The sequence below is a fragment of the Andrena cerasifolii genome, chromosome 12 (genome assembly GCF_050908995.1).
Source record: "Andrena cerasifolii isolate SP2316 chromosome 12, iyAndCera1_principal, whole genome shotgun sequence".
NCBI classification, from domain to species: domain Eukaryota; kingdom Metazoa; phylum Arthropoda; class Insecta; order Hymenoptera; family Andrenidae; genus Andrena; species Andrena cerasifolii.
Genome location: NC_135129.1, coordinates 8,769,303 through 8,794,311, shown reverse-complemented (window position 1 = coordinate 8,794,311; position 25,009 = coordinate 8,769,303). Strand labels below are relative to the sequence as shown.

General features: G+C 46.8%; 6 protein-coding genes and 1 long non-coding RNA gene across 9 annotated transcripts; 4 read left to right on the top strand and 3 right to left on the bottom strand.

Annotated features, from left to right (window-relative positions):
* Positions 1–2,066: 2,066 nt before the first annotated feature.
* Positions 2,067–2,422, bottom strand: LOC143375252 (uncharacterized). Its single transcript, XR_013086854.1, has 3 exons — positions 2,328–2,422; positions 2,177–2,284; positions 2,067–2,133 (listed from the first exon to the last, which is right to left on the bottom strand). It is a non-coding gene; the product is annotated as an uncharacterized LOC143375252 (long non-coding RNA).
* A 1,637-nt stretch (positions 2,423–4,059) lies between these two features.
* LOC143375542 (cyclin-dependent kinase-like 4) lies at positions 4,060–9,795 on the bottom strand. Of its 2 annotated transcripts, none has more exons than XM_076824768.1 (6): positions 6,987–9,795; positions 6,615–6,809; positions 5,945–6,236; positions 5,047–5,437; positions 4,648–4,967; positions 4,060–4,587 (listed from the first exon to the last, which is right to left on the bottom strand). In XM_076824768.1, the coding sequence occupies exons 1-5, from the start codon at positions 7,152–7,154 to the stop codon at positions 4,670–4,672; spliced, it is 1,344 nt and encodes a 447-aa protein (XP_076680883.1). In that variant the 5' UTR covers positions 7,155–9,795; the 3' UTR covers positions 4,060–4,587; positions 4,648–4,669. The 2 variants fall into 2 exon arrangements, with proteins under 2 accessions (XP_076680883.1, XP_076680882.1); XM_076824767.1 differs by having other exon boundaries at positions 4,060–4,967; positions 6,987–8,285; positions 9,024–9,795.
* A 173-nt stretch (positions 9,796–9,968) lies between these two features.
* On the top strand, positions 9,969–13,187 carry LOC143375543 (zinc finger CCHC domain-containing protein 24). The gene is made up of 5 exons (XM_076824769.1): positions 9,969–10,587; positions 10,675–10,917; positions 11,354–11,518; positions 11,953–12,944; positions 13,015–13,187. Exons 1-4 carry the CDS (start codon positions 10,393–10,395, stop codon positions 12,064–12,066), a joined length of 717 nt encoding a protein of 238 aa, XP_076680884.1. The 5' UTR covers positions 9,969–10,392; the 3' UTR covers positions 12,067–12,944; positions 13,015–13,187.
* Garz (Sec7 domain-containing protein garz) lies at positions 12,640–20,434 on the bottom strand. 2 transcript variants are annotated; one of them, XR_013086934.1, is made up of 15 exons: positions 20,181–20,434; positions 19,709–19,907; positions 19,413–19,640; positions 19,241–19,347; positions 18,669–19,179; positions 18,213–18,604; positions 17,963–18,140; positions 17,773–17,888; positions 17,510–17,698; positions 17,090–17,425; positions 16,791–16,999; positions 16,467–16,712; positions 13,861–16,390; positions 13,288–13,458; positions 12,640–13,257 (listed from the first exon to the last, which is right to left on the bottom strand). XR_013086934.1 is itself a non-coding variant. In XM_076824766.1 (14 exons), exons 1-14 carry the CDS (start codon positions 20,298–20,300, stop codon positions 13,357–13,359), a joined length of 5,463 nt encoding a protein of 1,820 aa, XP_076680881.1. In that variant the 5' UTR covers positions 20,301–20,433; the 3' UTR covers positions 12,640–13,356. The 2 variants fall into 2 exon arrangements, 1 of the variants encoding a protein (XP_076680881.1); XM_076824766.1 differs by having other exon boundaries at positions 12,640–13,458; positions 20,181–20,433.
* Positions 20,435–21,560: 1,126 nt separating this feature from the next.
* On the top strand, positions 21,561–22,253 carry LOC143375239 (uncharacterized). The gene is made up of 3 exons (XM_076824165.1): positions 21,561–21,625; positions 21,778–21,899; positions 21,968–22,253. The coding sequence occupies exons 1-3, from the start codon at positions 21,562–21,564 to the stop codon at positions 22,163–22,165; spliced, it is 384 nt and encodes a 127-aa protein (XP_076680280.1). The 5' UTR covers position 21,561; the 3' UTR covers positions 22,166–22,253.
* A 233-nt stretch (positions 22,254–22,486) lies between these two features.
* On the top strand, positions 22,487–23,869 carry Gxivspla2 (phospholipase A2 group XII). The gene is made up of 3 exons (XM_076824163.1): positions 22,487–22,866; positions 23,222–23,289; positions 23,356–23,869. Exons 1-3 carry the CDS (start codon positions 22,632–22,634, stop codon positions 23,671–23,673), a joined length of 621 nt encoding a protein of 206 aa, XP_076680278.1. The 5' UTR covers positions 22,487–22,631; the 3' UTR covers positions 23,674–23,869.
* Positions 23,870–24,005: 136 nt separating this feature from the next.
* On the top strand, positions 24,006–24,998 carry LOC143375240 (uncharacterized). The gene is made up of 3 exons (XM_076824166.1): positions 24,006–24,118; positions 24,540–24,815; positions 24,893–24,998. The coding sequence occupies exons 1-3, from the start codon at positions 24,051–24,053 to the stop codon at positions 24,900–24,902; spliced, it is 354 nt and encodes a 117-aa protein (XP_076680281.1). The 5' UTR covers positions 24,006–24,050; the 3' UTR covers positions 24,903–24,998.
* Positions 24,999–25,009: the final 11 nt, after the last annotated feature.

Sequence of the window (25,009 nt, the reverse complement as noted above, 5' to 3'; positions counted from 1 at the left end):
GATTCTCTCTCCGAAGACATTACTTAGTGCCACCTCTTTCGACATCATGTTCTCCTGTTACAAAGCCCAATTTTGTGCATTCTGAAAATTTTTGCCAGATTTTGGCCCAGGTATCAGGAGAACATGAAGCGGAGAGAGGTATTCTGAATTTCAGCTTCGAAGGCATCCTCGATTCTCTCTCCGAAGACATTACTTAGTGCCACCTCTTTCGACATCATGTTCTCCTGTTACAAAGCCCAATTTTGTGCATTCTGAAAATTTTTGCCAGATTTTGGCCCAGGTATCAGGAGAACATGAAGCGGAGAGAGGTATTCTGAATTTCAGCTTCGAAGGCATCCTCGATTCTCTCTCCGAAGACATTACTTAGTGCCACCTCTTTCGACATCATGTTCTCCTGTTACAAAGCCCAATTTTGTGCATTCTGAAAATTTTTGCCAGATTTTGGCCCAGGTATCAGGAGAACATGAAGCGGAGAGAGGTATTCTGAATTTCAGCTTCGAAGGCATCCTCGATTCTCTCTCCGAAGACATTACTTAGTGCCACCTCTTTCGACATCATGTTCTCCTGTTACAAAGCCCAATTTTGTGCATTCTGAAAATTTTTGCCAGATTTTGGCCCAGGTATCAGGAGAACATGAAGCGGAGAGAGGTATTCTGAATTTCAGCTTCGAAGGCATCCTCGATTCTCTCTCCGAAGACATTACTTAGTGCCACCTCTTTCGACATCATGTTCTCCTGTTACAAAGCCCAATTTTGTGCATTCTGAAAATTTTTGCCAGATTTTGGCCCAGGTATCAGGAGAACATGAAGCGGAGAGAGGTATTCTGAATTTCAGCTTCGAAGGCATCCTCGATTCTCTCTCCGAAGACATTACTTAGTGCCACCTCTTTCGACATCATGTTCTCCTGTTACAAAGCCCAATTTTGTGCATTCTGAAATTTTTCGCCAGATTTTGGCCAATATATCAGGAGAACATGAAGTGGAAAGAGGTATACTAACGGGTATAGCCGGTTAAGATGGTCAAATGTGCCCTTGAACCGAATTCGACTCACGATGAATCATTCGAAAGCTTATTAAGAAAGAAACATTTGTGGCAATTTTCAACTTCGTATCTCCACCCGGAGGGTAGTAAAGGGCAAAAATAGGAAATCAGGTTTTTGCCGAATTTCTCCTATACTAGGGGATGAAAAATTTTGAAAAAAATCAGAGGCATTTCTGTTATCGGGGCACATATTAGAGAATTGTTTCAGATTTTTAAATTGAAAAACCAAGCTGTGAAAAATAAAAAACGCCAAAAAATGCTGAAAAATACCGATTGTGTATCGAAGCAGGCTTGGCACTATAATTATATTTTTACTGTAAGTACGTATCATTGTTACTATTGTCCTGAATTTTTTTCAGATTTTTAAATTGAAAAACCAAGCTGTGAAAAATAAAAAACGCCAAAAAATGCGGAAAAATGCCGATTGTGTATCGAAGCCGGCTTGGTACTATAATTATATTTTTACTGTAAGTACGTATCATTGTTACTATTGTCCTGAATTTTTTTCAGATTTTTCAATTTGGTGCGTCCCAATGAAAAAAATTAAAAACCGATTTTTTCGTCGTTTTTTCCGTGTCAGAGTAACTTATACGTCGAATTGCTTCATGAAATAAGTGTTTTATGCGATCTTCAATGTTTATGCGTACAGCAAAACATCATAGGAATTAAAGAAACTGAAAAAACCGAATCATTTGAAACTGTTATGCTCCTGATATTACTCTGACACGGAAAAAACGACGAAAAAATCGGTTTTTAATTTTTTTAACTGCGACGCACCAAATTGAAAAATCTGAAAAAAATTCAGGACAATAGTAACAATGTTACGTACTTACAGTAAAAATATAATTATAGTGCTAAGCCTGCTTCGATACACAATCGGCATTTTTCCGCATTTTTTGGCGTTTTTTATTTTTCACAGCTTGGTTTTTCAATTTAAAAATCTGAAAAAAATTCAGGACAATAGTAACAATCATACGTACTTACAGTAAAAATATAATTATAGTGCCAAGCCTGCTTCGATACACAATCGGCATTTTTCCGCATTTTTTGGCGTTTTTTATTTTTCACAGCTTGGTTTTTCAATTTAAAAATCTGAAAAAAATTTAGGACAATAGTAACAATCATACGTACTTACAGTAAAAATATAATTATAGTGCCAAGCCTGCTTCGATACACAATCGGCATTTTTCATCATTTTTTGGCGTTTTTTAGTTTTCACAGCTTGGTTTTTCAATTTAAAAATCTGAAAAAAATTTAGGACAATAGTAACAATCATACGTACTTACAGTAAAAATATAATTATAGTGCCAAGCCTGCTTCGATACACAATCGGCATTTTTCATCATTTTTTGGCGTTTTTTATTTTTCACAGCTTGGTTTTACAATTTAAAAATCTGAAACAATTCTGTAATATGTGCCCTGATAACATAAATGCCTCTGATTTTTTTCAAAATTTTTCATCCCCTAGTATAGGAGAAATTCGGCAAAAACCTGATTTCCTATTTTTGCCCTTTACTACCCTCCGAGTAAATTTTCGCCAGATTTTGGCCAATATATCAGGAGAACATGAAGTGGAAAGAGGTATATTAAATTTCAGCTTCAAAGGCATCGCCTTAAAGTTGCAAATAAGAGGCGCAGGCCTTTCAAGAGGCGTTCGAAAATTCTGCGCCACTTCTCGCTCTTTGATTTGCTCTCCGGAGACGTTACTTAGTGCCATCTCTTTCGACGGCATGTTCTCCTGTTACAAAGCCCAATTTTGTGCTTTGTAATTGTAAGCACTAATTGTAAGCCATCGATGTACAATAGGAAATTTTTTTTTCATGTAGGTTAGTCCGTTGTTGTTCTAACTGCCTGAATTACTATGACATAAATACGACAGCGATTTCAAGTGATGTATATGTAACGATAAAAGCGTTATTTTAGTAAATGTATACAATTCCCAGCAGTTCCTATGTCAATGTATGCCTAACACGAATATAACCTAACCTACAATCGTCCGAAAATGCATACATTGACTCCATCATGGTTTTATTGTGGCTCGTATATCCAGCTATTGCTTCAGTTTTGCTATGAATCCACGTTGGCAGTCCTCCCGAGTAGGCGCCATCTCGTATCTACTACCTCAACTAAATTTGTCACGTGACTTGCTATGTATTATCGCCAATATGGCGGAACTCTGATTTGGGAATGTAGTCACGATTTTTCGTTTTTCGTTTTTCGTTCTTATATGAGCAGATTTTGGCCTGGGAGAGGTCTCATTCGAAAGAAGAAGATTCAATGCGGAGCGCTCTGCTCACCGTTTGAGTCACAAAACTCTTTTAGTGACCTAAAAATGCTTGGATTCTGCGGGTACATTTTGTCGACTTTTGCTTTACTTTGGACACTGATATTATTACATATCAACGCAATCTCGTTGAACCATGAGCAGAGCGCTCCGCATTGAACCTTCCTCTTTCGAATGAGACCTCGCCCAGCCCCAAATCTGCTCATATAAGGACGAAAAACGAAAAATCCCGAACCCATGTTTCGGGCCAGATTGTGTCGGTATACAGCGCGCTGCATTACCCGTGTCTACCCCCTTAAGATTAATAAATTACTTCCTTGGCAGAATAGTGCGTTAAATTTAGAATTTAAAATTATTTTGGTTTCACACCTGAAACAGTAATACAAATCATGGGTTATTAGGGTTGCTGTTTAAATAAATTTATTCCATTCCATTAATACAAATTTGTCTGGACCCGAAAGAATGTCAAGTACCTACCGATGCGTGTTGTAAAATTGCAAACTGCAAAATTTGCGAGTTTCACAGTTGCGGCCACGGACGGTGTGCTTTCTATACTCCTTTCAGTCGCGAGTAGATGTTTTCGGACTAGACGTAAGTGTTCCCGAAAAGCTCTTCTAAATAATGAATTTACTTATTGCAGTGGAATCCAGTTAAGCTGCCTCCAATTTGGTAAACTAGTTGACGAATTCGATGCAGGTATCGGGAAATGAGAAGTAATTAATCTTCAACTGGTGCACGTTTGCGGTATAGATTTGTAAAAAACTTACTGAATAATTTTTACAAACATTTCACCCACAGACAATTTGATATCAACAATTTTTACAACGAGGAGATTACACGCACCATTTAACACAGAAATATATTCTTTTAAATCGCCCACGTATTCGACGTACGAATATAAATCCAATTTCAATTGCCCCATTGTTTTATTCTATACTTATACGCACATTTTCTTAAAGCCAGTTTATCTTTACACTCGGCAATTTTCTGCTTCCGAAAATAGGGCAAATAGAATGACGCAAGTTCGCGAAATTATGAGATCGATAAGAGGAACTTTCCTTGCTGATCGATCTTCGCTTTAGGAATGAAAGTCACTATCAACACTTAACTAGTACAAAATCTACTTCGAACACATGTAACGAGCATTAAACCACTAATACTTTAACAAACTACTGTAAAATTAAACTCCTAAACGGGGAAATGTAGTTCCTAAACACTTCAGGTCGCGAGCGTTCGTGTAACAATTCCGCGGAACTGTGATTCTGAAAAGGGAAAGGGATGTGCGTAGGTACACCTTCAATTCGAGCGTATTAAAAACCTACACAAAGAGCTCGTTGTTCTTCTCTATCGATCCACGTTCGGGAGATCAATCCTCTTCCTCTTCCCATTAGTCTTTACGCAGCTGCGGCCTTTCGAAGCGAGAGTGGGCAGCGTGCAGCCCTTTAAGTCCGTCACGAGCAACCCTTTGTGCTCCAGTCTTCGAATGTACGTAATGTTCGGTATGACGGAGACGGACCCGAAGTAGCAAACCTCTCTGGGCCGACTGATCTGTACCGGTGACGGCCCCGGCTCTTCGACCTCGACCCCCTCCGATTCCGCTATGCTGATGGCCGATTTGTCTTTCAAGGAAGTCATGTGCCATCTGAAATCGGTGTGTACAATTGAAATCGCGCGAACGCTCGAGAACGAAGTAGACTGTAGAAGCTTAGAGACTGTAATACCCGCTGGTGCTGTGGCGGCAAACTCTCGGCGGCGCTCCAGTGGAAAGGAAGCCCAGCCTTCTCTCTTCCGACCTCCTAGCCATCAAGGGGTTCATGGCGGACTCCTTGGCGACGGACTTTTGCAGCTCGGCCATCAGCTTGTCCGCGTAGCCGTTTTGCGTGAAGAACAAGTGTTGCAGGAGGGCGGAGCATTTGGGCCGAAGGTCAGGGTCCATGCGAAGACACTGTGCCACGAAGTCTATCGTCAAGCCATCCCAATTGGGGAACAATTTCCGAATCGACGTGACGGCGGTCTGGGGAGGACTCACGAGCTCGTCCGCGCTGGCCAGCCGCAGCATCCTACCTGGCACATTGCGGCCTATCAGCAATTGATGCTTCGTACACAGTCCGCCTGAAAGTAGCGAAACGGTCAGTTGAACGGTGGTCGAGTCGTCTTCCACTGAATAATTAATAGCGACCACCAGGTCAAGAAACACCGCAACTTTGGGAATTTATTTCTAAGTGACAAAAACACTTTTCTCGATTGAAATTCTTCAAAAAATTCTTCAGTACACTTTGAGGCTTAAACGTTCAGGTTCGCGTGTAAGAAGATCAGTAATCAAAAGTCGAGTAGAAATTAAAATATCGAAAAAATTGAACTTATCCAAACTCAATTGTTTTTGTCACTTACCCTGATAGCCAGATCTGGGCAGCAGACTCTGACATCAGAACCGTAGTCGTCTGTGTCCGCAGATGGCTGCGTTCTGAGGTGCAGAGCCAGACCCTGCTACCAATCTGATGTCAGACTGGAGACAGACGGTTATCAGGGTAGAAATAAATTCCCAAAGATGCGATATTTCTTGACCTGGCCAAGGTGGCGTTGCCCTTTAAAGATCGAAGGGTCGCTTAACTCGCTCACCGAGGACTTTGGTGATCCTGTGAAGCTGATCGACGTCGCTGTCGCCACAAAACAGGGGGGTGCCGTTCACCATCTCCGCGTAAAGGCAGCCTGTTGCCCACACGTCCACCGACTTCCCGTACCGCGGATCTCCGACCAGCAGTTCCGGCGCCCGATACCACCTAGTTGCCACGTAATCCGTGCAGGACTCGTTAGCCCCGCCGACGAGACGAGCGAAGCCGAAATCGCACAGCTTGATCACCCCGTTCGGCGACACCAGGATGTTCTCCGGCTTTATGTCCCGGTGCATGATCTGCGGACGTTCGTTTGCAACTGATTGAAAGCTCTCCCGAGTATTTCAACTCCCATTAAACGTCACAAATCTATCAGCTATTATTCTCGTGCGCCGGGGGTGGATCAATAATTTTCATCGGCCGTTGGAATAATTGTCCCTGCAGATTGGTCACGCGAGCACTTCCAGAACGTCTTTCCTAGTCTATACTTTACGGCCACCACAGGTTGCTGGTTCTTCGAGGCAGGGACCCTAAGTGATTCCGCGGTAATCATTTATGCGCAGGACAGACGTTCGTGAAAGATAGACCAGCCGAGAACCAGCACGTGTGCCGGTTCAACCGTGAAGTAAGTGCTCTCTCGGAGTTTCCACGAGGCTGTTGCACGGATGTACACTCACATTATTGTTGTGGCAGAAGTTCAAGCCTCGAATGACCTGGTAAATGTGACGCTTGGCCACTTCCCAGTCCACGCCACCCCCGAGGCGCTCCAGCTCGTCCAGCAGAGTGTGATCCAGGTACTCGAAGACGAGGTAGAAGCGTTTCCTCCGGCGAAACACTTCGATCATGTTCACCAAATTGTCGTGGCGCAGCTTCTGCAAAGGGGAACGGTTCAGGACGGAGAATCGCAGGAGCAACGCGCTCGCAGCTGCAATTCGACCAAGTCACTATAAATTAATTCGAGGGTGGAATTTTAAGTGAGAAATATTAACAACGGTTTTCTGGTGAAATTGCAGTTGCATCATTGCGGTGGACGAACGGCCCTAACGTACCTTCAACATCCTGATCTCGCGGAACACCATCTTCCGCACCTGAAGGTCCTCCTCGGTCTCCAGGAACCTCTTGATGGCCACCAGCTGCCCCGTCTCGCGGTGCCTGCACTTCATCACCACCCCGTAGCTTCCTTCCCCGACCACCTCCATCATCTCGTACTTGTCCATCTTATCCGCGACTTCCTCGGTTCACTCTGGACGATGGGGTAGTAGCAACCGGGCAACCCCTCCGCGATCCAACCGGGATCCTCGGCTTCGTTCTACGAGCAGTCTTTCTCCTAAGTACACAGATTGAACGTGAGGAGCAATGACAGTGTCCTGAGAGAACGGTTCGACCGGAGCAGAAGTCTGCGCCTTCGTCTTCATCGGAGCAACGGAAGACGATTCGTCGCAGGTTTAGAATAATGCCCCCAGTGACGTTCCGCGTTCCTTGCTACCGATTCAATATCCAAAGCCTTGCTTCTCGAGTGCAGAAGCACGAATGCTCGGTGAAGAGCCACGTCGCAATGGCCAACGAGCCTCCCCCCCAGGCGATCGAAAAGAAAGTTGGCGTTCGCTGAAATCGACGCGGCCAGCACCGGGCTGAAACTGCTCGGACGAGTAGCTAGCGAGTGGCCGTCTCATCCTCGATTATCGATCAACCGGTAATTACGCCTAGGGATCCCCGGTGGTCGGCCACGCACGGCTGCACCGAAGGACTGAATATTAAACGAGGGTCTCGGAGGGTGGGTTTCCGCGGGCAGATCGAGTTCGAGGGTGACACGAGGAGTCACGACCTACCACCACGTCTTCAGCCCTGTCCGCTCTATATAGCGGCTCGTATTTTTAACAGACGCTATCCCCCGCGCTTTTAATAGCGTCACGCTCGCCGATGGGACGATTTATCATCGCGTGGTCGGCCGCCCCGTAGAACCTATTATCGTAGGAGCGATCACGGGATGAGAGCTCGCGAAGGGATTAAGAATTACGTGCTTTGGGCGAGGAGATGGGAGGGCGAGAGAGCGCTCCTTGGCTATGTCCCCATGAACGACGCCGTTTATTTCTAGAACGCGGACGCGTCGTGTCAAGGTTCCTCTCGCGCGACTCTCAACGACTTCAATGAGCCGCGATCGGGTAGGAACCGCGGAAATATGTAAAAGCACGGGAAGGCGGGACGGAACTTGTCGGGGCGTGATTATCGAGGGTGAACTTTGCGTGCCGCAACAGCAGCAAGTTGCTTTCGCGGAGGCGAAAGGTCACCGCGCGCAGTCAAACTTGCCGAGTGCCAGAAAGTTTTCGAAGGCCTTCCGGCAAAGGGTGCTTAAGGGGTGGGCCTACCTGCAAGGTCTGAAAGCACAAGTATTTTCGGGATTTTTTTTTTAACAAACTTGAAGACTTTTGTTAAATAAACTTGTATGCATTCGAAAGTGTACATGTTAAACTACTTGTGGTAATTTTTTTGGTGGAAAATATAAATAAATAAATAAAAATATCTGCGATCTCCCGGCAGCGATTTTTTTTTCTCAGTGGTTTGCGGTGACCACTAATTCTAACTTAGTTCGTCTGAAATAAAGAATTCGCGGGAATTTAGTTAGTATATTGGATTATCTTGTCCTTGATCGTTCATTATCCTAGAATATTAATTTGCTACAAAATAGCGGCTTCTCGTAGGAAAAGTATCGATTTTCACTACAGAATCGCGCTTATGTTTCATCATTTTTCATCTGTAAAATAAAAACTACGCAACGGAAAGGAAAAAGCCACGATTAAGGACAAGATAATCTAATATATTAAGTAAATTTCCGCGAATTCTTTATTTCAGATGATCTAGGTTAGAAATAGAGTGGTCACCGCAAACCACTGAGAAAAAAAATCGCTGCCGGAAGATCGCTTATAATTCCATTATTTACTTACATATCGCATTGCAAAAAAAACTACAAGTACTTTAAAATATATACTCTCGAATATACAACCGTTTATTTAAAAGCTTCTTCAAATTTAAAAAAAAAAAAATCCCGAAAATACTTGAGTTTCCAGACCACGCAGGTAGGCATAAACCCTTAAATGCCGCCCTTGTTCCCCGGCCGCGGAAATCCGCGTGAATTACGTCCACCGGATTTAGCTGGAGGAGCTCGAACAGCGAGAGGATGCCCGACGAACCGAGTCGAATCTCTGAAATCGCGGTGGCACCGAGCCTCCCCCTTCTCGCGGGAAGCCACCCCGTTTCGCGGGTGACGGAGACACGCTGAACGCGTTAAATGTCCCCGGAGCTTTTCAGGAAGTACTTACACGTCCCCGCGCAAAGGTTACAATCGATGAGCTGCAACGCGGTGAATAATGAATCCATTTTCGTTGCACAGGATGCAAAAGGAGGTCAAATATAGCGCGCACCTTGCGTCGAATTTACCCCACGGAGATTCTGTAACGCTTCGCGACCTCTTGACGTTCGAGCCTCGCGTTCTCAGATCGGATTGAAGTCATCGCTCGTCCGATCTTTAACGAAACGATCCAGCGAACGTAGGCTGGATATCGTGGCGAATCGATAAGCGATTCTAATTTATAGGGTGGAATCAATGGCTCCCCTCCCGAGATACCACCGTGATCTACCAAAAACGGCGCGATGTCGTTCACCTGCGGTACTTTCGATCACGTACATCGGAGGACGCGAGCATTCGTTGGGGCCGATGCATTCGGTTCGCCGAACGACAGCGAAATCATCCCGGAGGGTTGTTCTCGCCCGGCAGAATTTCTGGCTGCCGATCCGCCGTCGAGACGGTCGCGGTCGGATGATCGGAGAGCGGCAAGTTCTCTCGGGAAGATCAGTTAAGGAGGAAGGTTGGAGTCGGGGCCCGAGCGAAGCGCGCTAGAGGCAGGTCCGCGGCAGGCTGCTCGATGGATGGTAAGCACTGAAATAGCTGCACCACATGGCGGGGGTCTTTAACGCTGGCTAGATTCAGCTGTATGCGTTTTTACGTATTCGTGTGTCGGGGAACACTGTGGACGTTCAGTGCCGAAGGCAGACCCTCCGAAGGAGCGCGCCTGCCGAGTCCAGAGCGACGTTTCCTCTCGGCACAGAACAGCCGTTCACGGAATACCACTTCCAGATCAAGATCGGACGTTCTCTGAATCGCCGCGGGAAGATGAGCGGAAGACGAGGGAGACAGGGAAGTGCCTGATCATCGGTATTCTCGGAGAGGAACGAGTTATTCGGTTGCCTTGGACGTAAATCGCGACACAGTTTCGTGCCACATCCCTGAAGGAAGGAATGCGCGCAGTGCGACCACGGTGAAAGTTCCAATGAAAATGTAAGGACGATCGGATGCTTCCTTGCAAGTGCCCCTCGGACTTCGGGAGAGGAACCTCTGAGGGGATGAATCACCGGTGAAGGTCGCTCTAAATCTTGCGAGCCAGTCGGAGGTCCTCAGGTATGGCCGCCTGTCATCCAAGACCCGCGGTCCAGCACCTGCAGCTGCAGGAGCCGCCACAGCTGGGCCTTGGGTCCATTAACGGCATCGCTGGCCAAGGTCAGAAGCCTCTCCAGCAGGCACACTACTCGCCTCACTTGCTCAACTGGGTCTACCTCACCATCGCCGACCAGAATCATGCTCAGCAACCGGACCAGGTACTCTCCGCCTCTAAACCCCGTCATCCGTTGCTTCGTCTTCTTAGAAAACCGTCCGGCTTACGAAACGCTTGACTGTGACTTCAGAGCAAGCTCCTGCCGACGATCTGGAGCGGCTTCCCTTCGGCGGCGTCGCAGGCTTACTTGCACAGAGGCGGGCTCAGCCCTTCAGGCGCGATAGGGGCCAACTTGGCGGACAGCATCGGCGATCTCGCCGACCATTTCACCGAGCTGGGTTTGCTGGAGCGGAAGCCGACCAAGAGGCCGCCGCCCAGCTACCTCTGCCACCTGTGCTTCAAGAAGGGCCACTACATCAAGGACTGCCCGCAGGTGTCTATGCCGGGTTTAGGCTCCGAGAGCCTCCGGTGGCCCTTAAACGAGCCGCGTGTCGCTCGGCGCGACGAGGTGCTCAATTGGACGCTAATTGAGACAACAAACAGCATCTCTCGCGAGGATGACGTCACGCGGCACGCTCGATGAGTTTGGCCCCATTAGCGCGACGCGCACACGTGCCTTGTTTTTGGAGCCAGCGCGAGCGGCAGCTAATACGCGCAATTGGGCGTTATCGCGATGCCCCCCCCCGGACGCTTCTGGACCCCTCTCTCTCCCCCGCCTCGCCCCCTCCCGTTCCAATCGCGATCATCGCGTTCCTCTTGGCGAAATTTGCGCGCGAATCGTCCGGCTGCCGCAGCGTTTCTTAAAATACGCCGATGACTAACGCGTTAATTGGAACATTCCCGTGACACTTACGCCGTTGCGATTGCAGGCGCGACCGAAGGGCGAGGGCCTGACGCCGTACCAGGGGAAAAAACGATGCTTCGGCGAGTACAAGTGTCCCAAGTGCAAGCGCAAGTGGATGTCCGGGAACAGCTGGGCGAATATGGGCCAGGAATGTATCAAGTGCCACATAAACGTCTACCCGCACAAGCAGGTGAACGGTTCTTACGTAATTTAGCGATTAACACCTGTTGCACGGCCCTCGTCGCGAGCCTCGACGGCAATCCGGCGAAGGACGAGGGGCCAGAAGAGGCTTCCGCGCGGGACGCGTCGAAATATCGCGCGGAACCGCCGCGAAGGCTAATTATAGTCGCGTAATCATGCTCGGCGGTGATCGCGCTCGGTGGCCAGAACCTACCCAGCCGTCTTGCGATCGTTCCGAGGCAAAAACTCGCGGCTTCCGACTATCTTTCCTCCTGCGAGCTCCAGGCCCGCGGATCGTCACCGACGCGGCCGAGTATTTTTAGGCCCGGGACGGCAAAAGTTTGAGAATATAAAACGCCGCTGGCGAGGAGTCGCGGGGACGACGAGTCTGACAATTAACTCTCCTCGACGATTGCGCAACCGTAACATTCCGCGTGCTTTCAGAGGCCGTTGGAGAAGCCGGACGGGCTGGACGTGTCCGACCAGAGCAAGGTTCATCCGCAGCATCTGTGCGAGAAATGCAAGACCCTGGGCTATTATTGCCGAAGAGACCAGTAAGCGGCCAGCGCCGCGGCCCTTTCTGTCTAGATCCGACTGCTCCGGGGACACCTTGAAATCGATTCCGCTTGGACGTGTTCGTCTGTGATAATGCATAGTAGTCCAAGAAGAATGACCAGACTTTTGCCGTCGAGTGGCGCGCGGACTCTCGTAGAACGATCTACGGACGCATGGCGGATAGTGTCGATGCCGAGTAGCTCGGCCCACGTACAATCTGTTGTTTACTTGTCAAACGGGAGACCGGAATACACGGTAGTCAGGGACGCGCGGAGACTATCACAGATGAGGCGGCTAATTTTAGTCGCTCTCGGTTTAAAGGAGCGCGGCAACTTACACGTGTACGCGTGACCGAGGTACAATTCAGAGTGAAAGGTCTGTATACAAACGCGCGCTCGCGCTCGCGCCGGCCAGTGGAAACATCGAAGCGGGGAGCGACGAAGACTGCCGCCTCCCCACTTCTCGCGGAGTACACGGTGTCGTACCTGCCCGCGTGTTCGTTTCCAATCGATATATTTGGATCCGTGGTAGCCCCGCGCTGGTTGGTAAAACCCGCGGTAACGAAATCTCCACGAGTCCATAATAATCCGATATATTTCTTGCGTATGTACAAAGTGACGTTGACAAGACACGGAAATAAGTTGGATTACCCGAGCCTAGGCGCTCAGCGGGGCCATTACATATTTATACGTGTGGGAGAAACGGAGGAAGATGGAGGAATGTCGACCCTCTACCTCGCAAATTGTATCGCACATGCATGACAATTTAACGGGCAATCCGCTCGCCTAGGAACGATTCTCAATAATTTACTTGGCGACTTCGTAATCCGCGCCGCTCCGGCTTTGTTTGTACAGAGAAAACAAAAAATCATCTGGCGGGTGGTGAGACGGGCCTATTTCCCCGAGGCGGCACCGCGTGTACAAATTGCTCTAGCACCGCTCGAGCGTCGAGAGTTTCTTTAAAAATAACGGGCCCGCGAGGTGCCGCGGAATACGATGCCCGCGCCGCAAACGTGTGCAACTGTATATTATGTGGATGTATATATTAATAATAATATCAAAACGCATCGTGATATATTATTATTAATATATCGCAATGCGAAAATATACAAGCCAAAAGGTCTATCTACGGTTGTGCCTACTGAATTATTTTCATTCCCCGTTGGAACTGCGTCCGGATGAGGAAGCTCTCTCTCTCTTTCTCTCTCTCTCTCTCTCTCTCTCTTCCGCAGAACATGATCGTGCTTCGTAGAAACGGTTATATCATACAATATACATAACGAATGTACAGTGGTCAAGGATTAGTCACGGCGAACAGTCGATCCGCCGCGGGATCCTCGATAAAATACGCAGCGGAATTAAACATCGTCGCCGCCGTAGACTCTACAGTCGTCGTCTGTAAAGAAAACATTCGATTATTCTCGGTTGCCAGAGCTGGCGCTCGACGTATGTACAGTATAATGAAAGAAAGCTGTGCGTATGGGTTTGATGCGTCGTAGCAATGGAGAGCGTCTGATAAGGCCACGGACTGGCAGAACGAAGCAAAATAAAAAAGCGATGCTCCTAGCCACGGACGTCGCTCTGATCGTACAGACGGTGGCAGAGATACCATCCAACTTACATATACAATCCTACCTCCCGCGACTGTGACTATTCGGTTCAGAAATTTACCACTCTCCCACCGTTTGTACAGTCAATAACGAAATAAAAAGAAGAAAAAAAAGAACGATCAGAGCTGCCAAGATCGACCGGCGACCCATGCGATTGGATCCATCTAGAATGCAAGACATTGATTCACCTCGGACGAGCTCGCTCGGTGCGGAACGATTACTGTTCCAACGTGTTGCGGCTCCTGCTTATACGGTAAATGCTGCACAGAGTGGTGCTGCTGTTGCTGTGGCCTCCACTCTTCATACCTGTTCAGAGGAACGTGCTCTTGCTCGTGGCTAATCTTTGGCGGTCGTTCGAGGTCCTCTTCGTTCGTTGGTCTCTGTATTTGCTCGCCGGGCTCGATGATCATGTGACCGATAGGTTGGCAAATATCGAAGACCTGTTGCGCGGCTGGCTGCACCGCGACTGGGCTCGACACGCTAGGAGGCTGTTGGTTAACCAGCGTGATCACCTGTTGCGGTTCCTTACCGTCGAACAACGGCGTCGATGGTATGGAAATTGTTACTACGCTGTTCATTGGGCTAATATTCAGAGTTTCTGCCGCGAGTGCAGGCTCCGGTTCCGGCTCTTCATGTGGCGGGGAGTCTGTTTGACTAGCCGAGACGTTTTCTGGCTGCGGCGCTATGGACCCAGTGAACGACGGCTGCTGTTGCTCCACCAGACTGATAACTTGCGGGGTTTGCTGCACCTGAGGCGGCGGCGGTGGAGGAGGTGGCTCGGGGAACAGGTCGGCCTTCAAGTCAGGCAAGAAGCCGTCGATGGTTCTCCAGGTGGGTGCCCAAAGGTTCGAGTCTGAAGCTAACACGTTGGCTGACGACATCACCAGCAGCATGTTCTTCAGCGACTCGGGGATCGCCTCGAAAAGGAGCTCGCTGTTGTCGGCGTGCATGTAGGCGCGAAGCAAGTCGAGGACAGTGAGCCACAGAGGCAGGAATCCAGGGAGGCTTAGCAGAGGATTCAAGTGATGAAGAAACACTTTGGACAGCAACATCGCTGCTCTGACTCTCGTCTCCTCCACGCCGATGGGATCGTTCGATGCTATCGGCCCTAGTAACTGAGCTAGCAGAGGGAACAGCACCTGCTCCAAACACTGGGACCATTCTACCGCTGATAATTGAGCTAAATCGTGGGCGAGCAGGGTGCTTTGAAGATACGTTATGGCCGCGGTGCGAACTTGCCTGCGAGAATCGCAGCAGAGTCTCGCGATCCCTTGCAGCAGAGGCCTCCATGCTTGCGGCCACAGGGAAACGCCCTCGGTTGCGTTGCTCTCCTCCGCCCACCATCGAAACACTTGAGCGGTTCTGGTGTGCAGCGTATGCATCAGGTCTAACAGCTGAATGGGACTCTGCTGGTAACCAGCAGGCTCTTCCGCTGCGCCGTGCACCCTACTTCGTTTCCCTATGCACTGGAGGACTGCCTCGGCGAACGTTCTCACGCAACGGATGCACAGCTCGAAATTGAAGGGAGTGACGTGTGCTACGTCTCTGACTAGAAACGTTAGGCTTTCGCAGCATTTCACCAGAGCGGCTGGATCGTGCGGTTGCAAGTCGCGATCCAAGACGATCGTATCAGCGGCAACTGGCAGTGGTGCTTCCGTTCCTGTCGCTGAGGCCAGCACCCATTCCGGCACGGGGCTGATGGGTCTAGGATCCAGCACGGACGTTCTAGAATTCGTTGCTTCGTCTAGCACGGTGTTGGACTGCTTCGGTGACAACGCTCCGGCCCCAGCGCATTCTAACAAACTAAACACCACTCTCCAGTCCTCTGTACTGTGAATGTTGGCGGCGCCGGTCTTCAGCAATTCGAATAGCCCGTAGGCGATCTGTCGTGCCAAAGGCGCGCTGGTAACCGACGGCAGGTGCGTCAGAGGTAAGAGAGGTGGAAGGACAGTCCAAGCGCATTCCTCCCCGCGCAGCAATCTGATCGCCAGCCTTAGCATTCCAACCGCCACTCTCTCCAACAGATAAGGGTGATTCTCTCGCGCGGCTGTTGTCAATAGTCCGTCAAGATGAGCTTGAACTACTGGCCAAATGCACGAGACTCGATCCCGGTTTTGAATGCTGACTTCTAGCAGCAGTTCCAGTAAGAACACCGACACATCCTCGTCGTGAGGGTTCGTGAATACCAGAGCACCGACGAGGGAGCGAAGGGACTCAACCTGCAAGAACTTGCTTTCCTCGATGATCTGCTTCAGATAGCAATTGGCCACAAACTCGGTTGCCCTCTTCCTCGCGGTAGCTTCCGCGGAATGAGACATGCGAGATGTGTCCTGAGCTATGTAGGAATATAAGCTGGATAATATTCCTTGGTCAGCTGGTTGTGGCTTGGGTGTAGCTGGTTCTCGAAGTAAAGATATCTTTCCGGATGGATCTATGAAATCCTCCCCCTCTGTCAAGCTTTTCGGCAACAGCCTTGCTTTATACAGCGACTGTAAGCAGTCGACGATATTCTTCCAGGAAGCCCGTATCGCATCACCGTGCATGTGAGTGATCTTGAAGAGAGTGCGCGCGGCTAACTGACACTTGCTGCTGCCGCCAAGATGCAGCACCACTTGATCGGGTTCGCCACCAGTCGCGAGGCCTGTGAACTTGCACAGGCTGACCACAAGCGTATCTAAATCGCTGCTCATACCGTAATGAGCGCTGATCGAGGCACAACTGAAATGCAAGATGGACAACACTGTTGTAATTCATTGCGAGGGCTTAGCTTTACGCTTAATAAGATATCGCATACCGGAGAAACGTTTCGGCAACACGGCGTTGCAAAGATCTATCGGGTGCTTTGTCGTACGCTCTGCAAAGAGCACTTATGATAGGAGCCCATGCCTGCTCGGCCAATTCTTTGTCTACAAATTCACCGGCGTTCCCGACTTTCAGATAAAAGCTTTCAAGCCCGGCACCTCTGCGCAGCAATACCTTCCACAAATAATTATCCTTCACCAAGCCAGTTTGCTCAGCTGGCATTACGATTTCCTCGCCCCTGATAATAATCATAGTAAGTTACTCGTGAGATCGAACTTTGAGATTATTGGTCAGTGTCGCGTGAAAGAGATCATACTTAATAGAGGTATATATTTCATCGAGCATTTCCTGGTCAAAATCGGCACCACCGTTGACCTTCTTCAAATTCCTTTTAAACTGGTCCGCCGTCATTGGATTACTTTGTCGTTTCACATTGTAATTATGCTGGTCAACATTCAACATGATCACAGCATAGGCCAAAGTAAACGCAGCGTCTGCTGAAGTAAACGGCTTGCCATTACTATCCTGGGAAGGCAAACAGTAAATTCTTTACATATAAATCTTGTTGCGTCATCGCGTTACATAAATATCGCCGAAACGAAATTCTGCACTCACGTGCCAATGTTCCGCGAATTTTTCGAGCAATAAGGAGATAAGTGGCGCTTCGCCAGGAAGCCTGAACGATTCTAGATAAAGTCGCAGGGCTTGATCAATTCGAGTATTTCTCAGATCGAAACTATGAACGAAACAATTCAAAATGTTCTTATTCTCCTTTTTGCTGATGTATTCCCCGATAGCCTTCTTGTCGAGCCCAGGATTTTCTTTCAAAAGCTTTGCTACTTTCTCCGAATCTGGAATGCCCGGGTTACCGCCCAAAAGACCATGCTCCAGAAGTTTAGCGATTCCCTCCCGCGGAGTTTCGTTGAATTTCTCTGTCCCGAGCGCCAGCCACTAAATTCCACATAAAGGTACGATCGATTTGAGCTTTCTAATTTAAAGGAATGCCACAAGTTCGGAAAACGACAGAAAACGTACCCGTTTATTCGCTTTTATAGAGAGCAATTCCTCTCGCGTTGGAAGATTCAGCGACGCGCTATGTCGAGAAGGTTTGCACAACTCCTTGTATCCTTTGCATCTGATTTCCATTCCAGAAATAAGCATAAATATAGCGTCCAAGGAAATGAACTGCATGTTGTACATGTTACCCATCAATGCGGAAGCGTTCTAGGAACAACACGTATCAAGTGCAACTTTAACGTTCAATGAAATTATTGCATTATGTTGTGGGAGAAACATACCTTTGACAAAAGTTTCATTAATTGTTCGTACAAATTCGTAGAGTATAAACCACAATCATAGTTTAGGTACAGTTCCGCTGGTAATCCAGGTATTCTCCATAATCTTACAATGGCTTCTAAAACGAACAGAAGTGAAACTTAATATTGGAACTTCTGTTTAACGATACTTTATATCGTAGGAGGTTCATACCAAGCGCTAATTCTCGTTGATCGTACGATATCCTATTCGAGTCTGAGTTCACTATCTCCATCAATTTTGTTACATAACGCTCCATTTGAAACTTTAAGTGCTCCCTCTGAGATTCGAATAATAAAAACGATACTTGCAAGTCTACAGCAAGGATCGATAATCGATCTGTGCCAAGAAGCTGAGAAACATAATTTGCGATTGTTATATGCCTCTTCACACTCACAATAACGTACGAGTATCATTTCCTTACCAAGATAAGATTTCTACACAGATCGTCTTTCACAAGTGCGAGTAACGACGGGAAGTTTGAAAGTGCATCGGCAGCGATTTCTAGCGCGACTTGTAACAAACTGAGGCCGAGATGCGTCATAACTTCATTATTCTGCTTATCGAGGGGACTGCACAGAGACACGAGGAATCTGAACAATTCGCGAACGCACAGAGCGCCGTAAGGTGCTAATTGCTGGAGTGACATAAACCGAACTCCTTGAGCATTAATATATTCTTCGACCTGCTCGAATTCTTTAGCTTTAGACGATTTGTAAGCGTTACTTGTACTTTCGTCTATCGATAGGTCTTCTACGCTTCCTGCAGGGGACGTTACTAAATCAATTCTTTTCTCGTCATCAACCGATTGAGTCTCTGAAAAAATAATGAAGCCGATGAAGCCGATTGGATTTATTCGAAATGCAGTCACTGTGATTACCTTGATTTTCTTGAGTAGGTGAAGGTATTTCCTTGCTTTGATTCTGCTCGTCAGCTTCCTCTTTTTCCACGCTTTTATTTTCTTCCTGCGGAATTTGTTCCTTCTCCGTCGAGGTATTTGTACTTTTCTCCGACTCGTCGTTGTTCTCTTTACCCTCCGACGTATCCGTTGCATCTGCCGTTTTGCTACTTGCGATCGAATCGTGTTCCTCTTTCTGAATTTCATTCTTCTCGTCTGGACTCTTTTTATTATTATCTTTACTATCATTCTTTTCCTCCTCTGCCTTTTCGACAGTTCCTTGATCCAAGGAGCCCTGCATATCAACAATATTCCCTGCAGGGGCAACAGGGGTCGTCGCTAAATGAGTGGTTTTAACTTTATCGACCGGACTTACGAGCGGAGCTTCGGTATCATCGACGTCATCCGAGTTCGCTTTTGCCTTCGGCTTGAAATGATTCTTATTTCTTCTATTTTTACTACGAGTGCTTTCCATACTGTTCGTCCTCATTTTCTGCAAGAATACACGGTACATTAAGACGCGACGTATTTAATTATCATGTCTACTAACGTACTTTCATATTTAATAGAACCCTCGTGTCGTCTACAAACTGTGGCAATCGAGTGAAGAGATGCTGCACCATGTCTCTCAAGCAATGCTCAGCTGTTCTCCTCAGCAATTCTGCGAATAACCGTATGTATATTAATCGAATTATAAACAGATTTACGTGCATTCGATAGCCTTACCACTGAGACGTGTCTCAAAACATATCCTGAAGCAACTAAGCATAATCTCGCAAATGCTTTCATTGGAAAGGTAATCTCCAGCTGGTGATAACATAAGAGCCCTTAGAACTTGAAGTATTCTCATTAAAACCACTCCGTCTCCAGATGCATCAGTTCCAACAAACCTTGCATGGGTAACAGCATCGGCAACAGCCTCGACACATTGCGCTATTAAAGGATGATCAGGATCTGCAAATATTTGTAACACTCTTGTACTCGCTCCTCAAATAAACTATCGACGATGTCGCGATACGTACCAATGAGATTGTACGATATCATTTTATTAACAGCTGACAGAGCAAGGCTCGTAACCGGTCCCGTTGTTTCTTCCGACCTTATGATCTCCAGGAAAGGAGCCAGGAACACTCCCGGGTCCAAATGAGATAAATCTTTAGCTTCGTTCAGTGCCTCCTTCAAGGTATTTAACCCCTTCACGAGATTGTCCTGATCGTCATCCTTTAAAAGAATTACAAACAATGCGATTGCCTTTTCGTCACACGCCTTTACGATAATATAAACGAGAATAATCGCGTCAGGTAACACTGTCAACCACCTGAAATGTTACCATACTGTTTCCTGCAACCTGTTTGATCTGACAAGTACCAAACTAGATCCATGCGAGAACACTATGAACATAATTAGCAGTTAACAGGACCGTGATTGTTCCTTTCCTTGGTAACGAAGGGAAGGACTTGACTGCGAGAGAAGGGAGTGACAACGCGTTCTAACCTGATGGGAATGCGAGGACCATCGGGCACCTCGCCTCATAGCCGTAACCAGGAGGCAGACTTCGCCCTCGACGACGTACAGACCGCCTCCCGGACAGGCCATCTTTGCGATCCTGCTCATCTTCCTCGTGCCACTCGTTCTTACACCATTTTCACTATAAAAGAAACCTTACAAACAGCTCGATAATCCGTAACGTCAAGTGTCAAGAGAACACTTCCAACACGATAGTCATCGACTGCTCAGTGTCAACAGATGCTCGACAACGCGACAACCCACCGCGCTCACTTTCTGACTCTACCGCCACCTAACGAGCGTATAGAGAATCACGAATAGCTGTTCCTAAATACGCTTACACCGTTTACACCAGTGACGAGCAACCAATTTTGACGAAAGCACGTATTGCTTCACCGCGAATGAACGCAGCGACAAACTGCCGCAAACCGCTCGTCTGCACTTAAATATACTAATCAAAGAATTTTCACATATAGGGTGAATTTGTTATTTCTGATATAGATTTAGAATTGAAACAATTGCGGGCCGTAGGTCAGTGGCTGGAGGGCCAAATGCGGCCCGCGGGTTGCTCATCACTGGCTCGCACCATCTACACGGTGTCCGAATAATTCGGTTGCGCAAATTTTTGCATGAAATATAATTACGTTATTGCGCTCTCCTACGATTCCCGAAAGAATGCGATCCTTTTTAACTTATAGTTGAACATATCTCGTTGAAAATTCTATTAAATAATTGGCAATAAATTGCATTGGCAAACGTTAATATTAAAATGCATAGCGTACGGCAAATCGAAATAAGTATTACAAAAACCGTAGCGACCTTGAAATTCTTGTAGCATTTACAAATCGTACAGAGTAGGGGTAATAAAACGTTAAGCAACCGTTATAAATATAAGATACTTTCTATCCGGCTGAATCTCCTTTTGGAAATGTTTTTGCATTCCACTTGAACTTTTTACTCTCTTTATCTTCTTTATCGGTTACCGCGCCTGGAATGAGTACAGATACCAGTGGAGACTCTACGATAGTACCGCTGCCTACCCTCGCGGCTACATAAAGCTGTACCGAATTTATCTTGTATTCCATATTGTAAGTACTAGAGTCTTATTGTTATTTCTACATACTTACGCGTTCGATTTTCATACGAATGGACCTGCAATTAAAATAGAACAGATACGAGTTCGAAATTTAAATTCGAACGTCTGGAATTTAACAATCGATTCCTCCACTCAGCTTACGACTGTCTTTTGTTCAGTCACCGAACCTAAAACGAGAAGTCTGCCTCGCGCAAATTGTCAATCATGTATTCCTTTCTGAAAAGAACTTTTCAAATCAATATGGGTAAAATCTCGTCGCTCTTTGTCAGCAGCATGACAAAAGTAATTCTCGAAAATAGCCCGGACTATGGAGATTGGGAGAAAGATTACGAGAAAGGTGACAATGTTCTACAGTGGTTAATTTTACGGTGAAGTAACAAATTTCTCCATAAATTTCGCGTATGAAATGAATCCGTGAAATGGAAATCGAAACGCAGGTATATGCGCCGTTATGCTAATAATCTCTTTAGCTGAGTGCATTGGGTTTAGTATCCAGTGGGACGGAAGAAAGCATGCCTGTATCTAAAGAACAAGTTAACCAGCTGATCGCATCGGATCTTGTGGTGATATTCTCCAAGACAAGATGCCCCTACTGCAAAATGGCCAAGGAGGTATTAACTCATTTATGCATCGTAGATGTACTTTACACGCCACTGTGCTCCATCCTGTATCTTTCCAGATATTCGATGACTTGAAAAGAAAGTATACCACCATCGAATTGGACGAGAGGGATGACGGTGATGAGATCCAAAGTATATTAGGTGAAATGACCGGCGCGAGAACCGTACCCCGAGTGTTCGTGAAAGGAATATGCCTAGGAGGTGGCACAGATGTGAAGAAATTATACGAGACTGGAGAACTACAAAAGAAATTTTAATTCACACGATATTCGATTCTGTACTATTTCAAATATTTGTATATCGATCCTTTTTCTTTAATCCAATAAAGCTGACTATTTAAGTAAACTGCAAAAGTTGCTAGAATTACTTGCACCACCCCTGAGACTAAGAAAATTACCATTAAACAGATTTAAATCTACTGGATGTGTGCCCTGCCTGTGTACTTTCAATCCCGTTATTTAAAGATCCAGGATGAATGCCTCATTAATTAATCAGTAAACACGTTGAGATTTTTTTCGTGATACAGCTACGTGCGAAACGGCATTAATTATGACTTATGAAATGGTATGTATATACAGCGTGACGAAAGAGAATCGCGAGAAACTATTTCGTCGCCCGCCACCACGTGTCTACGACGGTGTGTACCTATGTGAGTCGATTCACCTAAAAATATCCACAGACCGGTGGAGCAGTGTGTCAGTAGTGCGTCGGAAACGTGGAGAGATGGATTTTTCCCAATATCGGAAAGTCCTGATCTACGCTCTAACTTTCCTAGCTTATGCATGGTCTGGCTATGGAGCTGGTTTACTGTCGAACTTGAGGGACGCCGTATTGGCGGCGGAATCGGTCTTCCAAGATCTATTTCAGAATGCAGCCACTGTGGCAAGGAAGATCAAAGACATACACGAAGTGTTCGATGCAGCTGTGGAGGAAAACTGCATCTTCCAGTGCCCAGCAGGTACGTTTAACCTATCATCGTCATTGCAATATTTAACTCCCGTTATCTCCAGTATTAAAGTTTCTTCACACGTTCGCTCGTGATCGCGCTGCTATTGGCTGGAATCTTTGACACGTCGATAACGCCGCACCTTACTGGAAGCGTGTCACTTTTTGAAGCGACCTATTAACTCGTTACATCATTTACACGATTAATGATGTCAGAAACTTCGGACTATAAGAAAAGTCGTATTTGATAGAAACTGGGCGTATTTATAGAGAGATGACAGACTACGCCGACAGGTGTTTCACTGACACGGTTGATCTTAATTGGTAGTTATTTTCTATTTAGTATGGCGGGAAAACTTTGATTTCAGGTGTCACGCCGAAAGCCGACTGGAATCATAAACCCCAGAGCAATGGATGCGGGTCTTTGGGAATCGAGGTGTGTAGATTTTTTTAAAATGACGATATTTATAGGTTGAGGAAATATTAATTCGAACTGTTTCAGATAAACCAAGAATATCTGCCGCTGGCGGAAATGACAAAGTGTTGCGACGCGCACGACATCTGCTATGATACATGCAATTCGGACAAGGAGAAGTGTGACTTAGAGTTTAAGAGATGTCTCTACAGATTCTGCGATGGGTATCAGTCATCCACGATCATAAACACCTGCAAAGCCGCTGCGAAGGTGCTTTTTACCGGCACGACTACTCTGGGGTGCAAGAGTTACATGGACGCGCAAAAGGAGGCTTGTTACTGCGGAGACAAGTGGAGCAAGAACAAGAAACCCAAGAAAGCTGCACAGGCTGGCGGGGAATTATAGAACTATAAGAATCTCTAATTTAAAGAAGAGTTTAGGTGGAACGTATTCCATACTTCGTTTAAGAATCTCTAGCGACTAAACGCGCGATGTTATAATTGTTTTAAAGATATTAATCATACGATCAATTTGAAGCTGTGTTGTTACCACTAAGGATGTTTTATACTCGACCAATAAAGGTATAATTTTGCCATCCAAACTTCCCAAAAATTTCATATTTTTGGCCACTTTTTTGTTTCTCCCGGGAAACAAGGGAAGGCACGCCTTATTGACAATGTCATTTCAACCACGATTTCACGGAACTTTTCAGTTAAAAATTTACAAGTAATGCGGTGCACAGTAGGGGTTTGCTAAGGGATTTCGAAAGGGCTGGGAATAGGATGGGAAACACAAGATCCGCGAATCCATCCAAGCCGCGGAAAGAGCAGAAAAGAGAAAGCGGTGACAGGTAAGACAATTTCTGGGTTATAAAGTGGACTACGTACGTGACTCGTCCACCTTGATCCGAGTGTTTTTACTCGGACAATCTGGCTCGATAGAGAAGAACGATTCAGAGCGATCCGCTAACGGCAAAGCTAATTATGGTGGACAAGTTACGAGCGTGCAGGGATCGGCGGGCTTAAGCTACGCTGGATGGAGGGGGAAACAGCTACAGGAGCGGTGGTAATGTGTGCGTTACTGACGCAGGCGCAGTTCATGCACACATTACCACCGCTCCTGTAGGTGTTTCCCCCTCCATCCAGCGTAGCTTAACCCCGCCGATCCCTGCGAGCGTGCACTTTATACAATGACTGAGAAGCCGCCTCGACTCGGTGAACCACCAAAGATAGTATATAAAAGCGTACTTTGTACTTTTTCATTTTGGGTAGCGTAGGTGACCGTACCAGAAGGAATCAAAAGGCTGCGAACGCTAATAAATCCCGCGCGAGAGGGAAGAACTTGATAAAATATCGAGCTACCAATCCCTTCATAATTTTCTTCCTACGGTTGCGTAGTAAGAAACCGAAAGAGCACGTAACAGTGATCGCGCGAGCGGCGGGGAAATTGTGGACACAAATGAATGCGGAGCAAAGGAAGAAGTACATAGATCTAGCGCTCGCCGAGAGAAAGAGGCGGGAGGTCAGAAAGAAGAAACGAAAGTCGAGGTAATTGTCGCGTTAACGATGTCCCTCAGTTCCTTGATTCGCTTACAATTCTTTCAATCAGTATCTTACACGTGTAGAAGGAGGTAGTAAACGTTGACTACGAATCATGGATGGAACGGAGCGAAATTGAACAAGTGCGAAAGTTCGTCGAGCATAATACGTGGGGCGGATCAACCCCGCAAAGTATCCTCCAA